The 7,045-nt window shown below is 37.8% G+C and overlaps 1 protein-coding gene across 1 annotated transcript; it reads left to right on the top strand.

The window, feature by feature from the left end:
* The first annotated feature begins 1,920 nt into the window (after window positions 1-1,920).
* Window positions 1,921-2,886, top strand: LOC129079119 (olfactory receptor 13C8). The gene has a single exon (XM_054584085.1). The coding sequence runs from the start codon at window positions 1,921-1,923 to the stop codon at window positions 2,884-2,886; it is 966 nt and encodes a 321-aa protein (XP_054440060.1).
* Window positions 2,887-7,045: the final 4,159 nt, after the last annotated feature.

Below are 7,045 nucleotides of genomic sequence, written 5' to 3'. Positions count from 1 at the left end.
TCATATGATTTTAAACAGGGCTACCAAGTCTATGTTGACTAGTAGCTGTAGAGGTGGACATTGTTATTACAGATATTAATGAGAATGTACAAACTGTCTCAATTATTACTGAATAGTAATTTGCTATAAGCTTTTGGTATATAGTTTCCTTTTAAGATTAGGAAGCGATCTTCTGTTTCTGAACTTCAAAGAGTTTGCATGAAAATTATGAATTGACCTTTATCAAATTTATTTCTTACATCTCATAAAACAGTTACTTTTTATTTTCTTTAGTCTCATATTATGACTTACTGATGATGTTTACCAAATGTTTAAGGAAGGCTAATAAGAATATTCCATGTGCATACAAAAATAGTTCTTACTTCCTTGGACTGTTATGAATAAAAGCACTTAGAAATGTATCTGGCATTGAGTAATATATATATGTAATTTTATTTGATAATAAAATTATAAAGTGCAGATTATTAATATTACTCCCTACTTATTACATTGGTTTTCAAACCATGCCCCTTAGAAACCAAACTGAGAGAGAAAGAATAAATAAAGTACTAAAAGACAGTGCTTTTTTTCCTTTCTTGCAAAACAGTAAAAATTCAGAAAAATTCTCCTTTTTATTTGCTCTATATATTATGCTTCTGTATAAATTTTGTTTACTAAGAAATAATGGTTGCATGTCACTGGTTTAATGTTTTAAACATATACATTTTTAATAAAGGCACTGTTATTAAAGTTGATCCCTAAGTGATAGCTCTTGCATGAGGTGAAAATAAACAAATTAGATGGAGGCTACAATACACAGTATTACATCTTTGTATTCATGATAAAAATTGACTTTGTAAATATTTTTAATTAATTTCTATTAAAAACAGTTATGGAAAACAAACATCCTTATCAAATTGAGGTGGGTACTGGAGTAATATAACTATGTGTCCTTTCAATAAGGCTATTGTCTTCAGTGAGACTGTGCATGTGTGTAATGACAGCTTTTATCACCAGCACACCATGCTGAGTCCCAAATGGGACTCAACCACACAGGACAGCATTATTATTTTCATGGTCCCTAGAACTTTGCTGTTCTGGGCCCTTTCCTCCATGCAATAATATTATATGTTATATCTACGTTGGTAAGAAGATAAATGTACTAACTATCAAAACTTGAAAATTCATTGTTTGACTCAGACTTTAAAAGAAATCAAAACATTTTCATAGTCTCCTAACAGCTTGGTAGGCCTACTGTGCCTGGTGAATAAGTCAGCCTTGCATCCATGGGTCAAGCATTCAAATACATACAAGATTCTGTCAGGTAACATAAGTTATTGGGATCAGCTGAGAATAACATGTTAATATTTATCTCCAGAAAAAAAAAGATATCAGAGAGAAGAGGATACTCTGGTAGAATGGAGAACGTGCTCCAAATCTAATGGGTCAGTTGTAACTGAGCTCAATGATGGAAATGGGTCCAAAGTTTCAAATAACTATAATTAGCTTGATAAGCTAAAAACACAGATTTTATACCATATCTTCTGCTTCTACAATGGTGACCTCTAATTTAAATGTAAAGCACAGTACAGCAATCACTGCTAATAAAGCACATCTGTCTGCTGCATCCAGGCTAGAGGCCACTGATTCGTAGTCAATGCATTAAGACTCAGAACTAGTAAAATGACAATAAACTGGTTTGAAATATTCCATAACCAAGTGTGTTTTCTCTTAGCCCCAAGAAAATCAGATTAGAATTCCTGCTCTATTGACATGGGTTTACAGTAAGAAATTTGTCCCAGAGTTATATTTTTGCACCCAAATATAGAAATACAGTAGCATAGAATACGATTCTTAAGAGAGGAGTTCTTACCTCTACTGTTTTAACAAATTTCTCTTCTATCATCCACAGAGTGCTGTTGGAGAAAGGGTAGATGAAATATGGAAAGGACCAATGATTCCATATTGACAGAATTTGTCCTGGTTGGACTTTCTGCCCACCCAAAGCTCCAGACAGTTTTGTTTGTGCTAGTCTTGTGGATGTACCTGATGATCCTGCTGGGAAACGGAGTCCTTATCTCAGTAATCATCTACGACTCTCACTTGCATACCCCCATGTATTTCTTCCTCTGTAACCTTTCCTTACTGGACATTTGCTACACAAGCTCCTCCGTCCCACTAATTCTTAACAGCTTTCTGATAGTAAGGAAAAGCATTTCCTTCTCTGGGTGCATGGTGCAAATGTTTCTCTCCTTTGCAATGGGGGCCACAGAGTGTGTGCTTCTGGGCATGATGGCACTTGACCGCTATGTGGCCATCTGCTACCCACTGAGATACCCTGTCATCATGAGCAAAGGTGTCTACGTGCTCATGGCAGCTGGGTCGTGGGTCTCTGGGCTTGTCGATTCAGGGGTGCAGACATCTCTCGCAATGCAATTACCATTCTGCGCCAACAACATCATTAACCATTTTGTCTGTGAAATTCTGGCTATCCTAAAACTGGCCTGTGCTGATATTTCAATCAATGTGCTCAGCATGGCAGGATCAAATCTGATTGTCCTGGTTATTCCATTGCTAGTAATTTCTATTTCTTACATTTTTATTGTTGCTACTGTTCTGAGGATCCCTTCCACTGAAGGAAAACGTAAGGCCTTTTCCACTTGCTCAGCCCACTTGACAGTGGTGATTATATTCTATGGGACAATTTTCTTCATGTATTCAAAGCCCAAGTCTAAAAGGTCTGCTGGCACAGATAATCAAGACATCATTGCGGCCCTCATCTCTCTCTTCTATGGAGTGATGACTCCCATGCTCAATCCTCTCATCTATAGTCTGCGGAACAAGGATGTGAAGGCTGCTGTGAAGAACATGCTGGGTAGGAAAAACTTCTCTGATGGACATGAATGAGTTCTGATTTATACTTTGTGACTCACCATTCAAAACTGCTGCAGACACAAAATTCAAATAGAGAAAATTACCATGTGAAAACAAATTCACCATGTCATTCAAAACCATATTATAGAATATTTTGGTTGCAGTTGTTACTATTAGTTTTTGTTCTAACTGCAGGAAAAACCACACTTTTGGCTTCAAAAAATACTATATGAAATGCAAAATATTGAAAGTCTCTTAAGAGGCCCCAGCAAAACATAATCATTCTTAAACCTTCAGAAAATAATAAAGGACAAAAGGTGCCCTAAAAAGAAGTTCGTAACCTAAAATAAGTACATAACTTGTTACTTATTCAAAGTGATTGTTAATCAGAACATGATATATTATATATTCATTTTTAATTTGTTCATTTACTTCCTATTTGTGTCCACTACAAATATAAGCTCCATGAGAGTAGGAACTTGTCTGCTTATTACCCTATAACATCCCAAAGGCCTAGATAGAACATGACATCTTATAAATGCTCAATAAATATTTTTCAATAAATAAAGGAATTACATCATGTATAAAACTAGAAATGTGTATCTGTCAGATCTGAGTGTTGGGAAATGCCCTCTCTGGTTTCAGGAACTGTAACCCTGCCAACAGGAGAGAGGGCCCCAAGGCTGAAATAATCAAGGAGGCCTTGGGAAAAAAGGCCCTGAGGAGACGAAACCTGTCCGCCTGGCGTTAATCCAGAAGGTTAACCCAGAAGGTTAAGTGCCTGCAGGTCCTAAGTGGTAAAGCTAGTTTTCCAACCATGGTCTTGACTAGAAGGACGTGTTATTTTTCTTGCCGCCTGCTAGTAAGAAGGGAAATGTCTTGAAGTCTAGTTGTACCTAAATCAGGAAAATTAAAGACATTAGAGGGCAAGGAAGTTGAAGTATCCTAACTGATTTTAACCTCAGAATTTCACTGATGTGCCCCTGCCTCCTTCATCTCACCCTGCTTGGCCCTGTGGTGGTCGGTGATCCATGACGGGTAAGTTTTCTCACAAGGAGAAACGACCCAAGACAGACATTGGTCAGTAAGGGCAGCAGACATGGGGGACACAGAGAAAGGGTAAAAAGGCCCGCACCCCTCGGCTTGGCTTGGACATGGCCGGAGTCCACATCCTATCTGAAAGAAGTCTCCTTGTCTCATGGTGGCTCCCTTTCCCTGCCTGGCTCAGGCTGGAAACAACACTGGAGACAGCCCTAAACTAGATCCGGCAGTTCCCAGGGGAAATCAGACCTAAAAGTAAACTTTTTTAAAGTATACTTTGTTTTTCCCTCAAAAGCTATAGCCAGCTCAGGCTGCAAAGGAAATTTCCATTATTCACAGACCCTGACCCTATACACTCTTTGGCGCTCTCATGTTTACTAAGCTCTCACGTTTAGTCACCTCTCCTGTTTACTAGTCTCCTCTTGGACCCATGTAAATTAGTGTGTTCCTGACATTTGTTGTTTTCTTTAAAACATCATCTGTGCTCTGTAAACATTAACATAGTGATGTAATGAGATCACCTGTGCATTCCTGTTACCTGGCCCCACTGATGACCTTTTCAATAAAAGCCTTCGAACAAAGGGGCTCAGGGCCTTCCCCACTAGAGGGAAGAGCCACCAGGCCCCGGCTCCTGGCAGACAGAGAAGTGTTTGCGACTACTCGTGTTTATTACCCCCACCCGTGACAACCCCGGGACAGGCTCTCATCTCAGCTGGCCCCAGACAGTAACGCTCAGACCGCGAGCGCAGCGCTCCCGGGCACGTACTCGGTCCCTCCGCAGCAATTGTCCCCGGACCAGGGACGCGAGCAGCAACCTGCGGCGCTCCCGGCCGCGGCATCTGAGGTTACAAAATGTATTCCAAAAAATTTGATCCAACGTATTAACATCTAAATAACCTGCATTGACATTTCTGTCACATGACTCCCTTAACAGTTAAAGTACCACCTTCTTTATGTAATGTGTATTATGTAATGTCGAAGGATACGTTTTATTTGCCAGCTACCATAACTCTTCTGGATTTGATACATAATGAGAGTAAGATAGCTTAAAGGGTCCCCTAGCAGTGCACTCTGAGCTTTAACCTTATAAAGTAGAGGTGACATGGTAACAGAGTTCCTCTTGGACTCTGAGAAGAGACCGGGTTGTAATGAAGACATCTTTCCTACTCTGCGTTGAATCACAGAGCTCCTCCACAGGAGAACCAGACAGCTGGTAACTGACAAAAACTGCAATTAGAGGAATAGAAGCAGCAAACGAAAAAAGGCAAGTTGTTCAGCGAACTGAAGATTGCAGGGTTTTGAGTGTTGGGGAATAAGACAAAGATGAATCGAAATTAAGGTGACCCTTCCTGCTGAAGAGTGCAGCTCTGTGGGGAGGGTTGGCTAAGATAAGGGGCCTCCCTATATGATTCTTGTTCCTGCCAGCATCAGGCCAGCTATGGTCCTTCACCATGGCAACGGCAGCTCCGTTTTTATTTTTTCTTTTCTATAACCCAGAACCAGTGCCACCTACTCAGAGGTTTGAATGTGTTTCTCCACTCTTACTTCTGATAATGAATAGCCCTATCATGGCTTTAGTCTGTCTTGAGGATCTTTGAAAGCAATAAAATCTGCAACTTTCTGCTTGAGAAGTTAGTGAATTAGATAGAGTATAAGCAATAGATTTGGTTAGGTTATCGTTTTCATACATAACTAAATAACAGAAGGTAGAGGGAAGATACCTGTAATTCTTCTGCAGCTGCTTTCTTATGTCTAAAATGTAGATTATGAAAGCTTCTTTAGTATATTCTAAAATGGCACAATAATAATCATATAATCACATGAAAGAAAAATATTGAGTAGTTATAGCAGACCCTGAAATACATGTGAGAAGGGACAAAGTTAGGACCTTGACACAAACGTAAGTATAACTCCTTTCTTTCACTGAGGCATATCTAGCACCTACCTATGTTCTATCCCTGGTACATAGCATGCTATTTCTATAAATATGTTATTTCATAAGTAAGTAAATAAAATGAAAAACTTCAGAAGGGTACATACAGTTTACAAAATAATTTATCAAGATCATATTATTGGATCCTCATGATAACTGTTCAAGTAATTAACATTTCCCCAACCTTATATAATATAAAACCTAGTCCCAAAATTATAGAAATATCTGGTCACAAACAGGATATGGGGAGTAATTGATTTGAACAAAACAATGAACACATTTAACAACTTGATTATTATAAAACTATTTTTTAACCTTATAAAACAGAGCTGACATGGTAACAGAGAGTTCCTCTTGGACTCTAATTATTATGGAATATACACTCTTCTAAAGCACATATACAACATGTACAAAAACTGATATTTTGTTAGGCTGAGAGCAAGAATCAAAAAATTTCCAAAACATGTATTAAACAGTCCATATTCTTCCAATTAAATTAAAAGTAACTAATTTTAAAAACTTTATAACCTGAGATAACACTACTACATAACTAATGAAGAACCATGATATTCAAAATATTTAACAATTTCGATGACAAGTACTCCAATAAAACAGAATGAATGGCTGCCATAAACTACCAGTGTGGCCATAGCAATGCATGCCTCCTAAATTTCAGCTTTGCTTTATAGAACAGAGAACATTACGAACAACAAACCTAAAATCTCATAAAACCAAACTTGAGCTTGTATTGCAATATTGGTTGCTTACAGTTGGTAGTCATGTTGATTGGTTGATAATTGTGACAGAGTCTTTGTAAAAGATATTTTCAATATCAGCCCTGATAAGAAATAAAATATAATTGAATATTGTATGTTAAATTACTAGATATAGAAAAAGCAGCTGAGGGAAATTTTCATTTTTAGATTCTTATAGGAAACAGCTTCATAAAGAAGAGAGAATGAAGGAAATAAAAGAAAACAGAAGAGAAAGATAAAAAAAACTATAGAATTTGAATGCAAAGCCATATGCAAGGCATTGTGTTGTATATTCACATCTTATTTCTTATTAACTCTTCACAATAATTTTGAAAAGTATATCTCCTTGCTCTCAACTTATAGATGAAGAAACTAAGACTCATAGAAGGTTAAGTGTGTACAGGTCCTAAGTGGTAAAGCTAGTTTTCCAACCATGGTCTTGACTAGAAGGACGTGTTATTTT

Source organism: Pteronotus mesoamericanus, unplaced genomic scaffold (assembly GCF_021234165.1).
Source record: "Pteronotus mesoamericanus isolate MK-2021 breed Mesoamerican mustached bat unplaced genomic scaffold, CSHL_Meso_final contig_78, whole genome shotgun sequence".
Taxonomy (NCBI): domain Eukaryota; kingdom Metazoa; phylum Chordata; class Mammalia; order Chiroptera; family Mormoopidae; genus Pteronotus; species Pteronotus mesoamericanus.
This window is presented reverse-complemented; position numbering and strand designations above follow the sequence as displayed.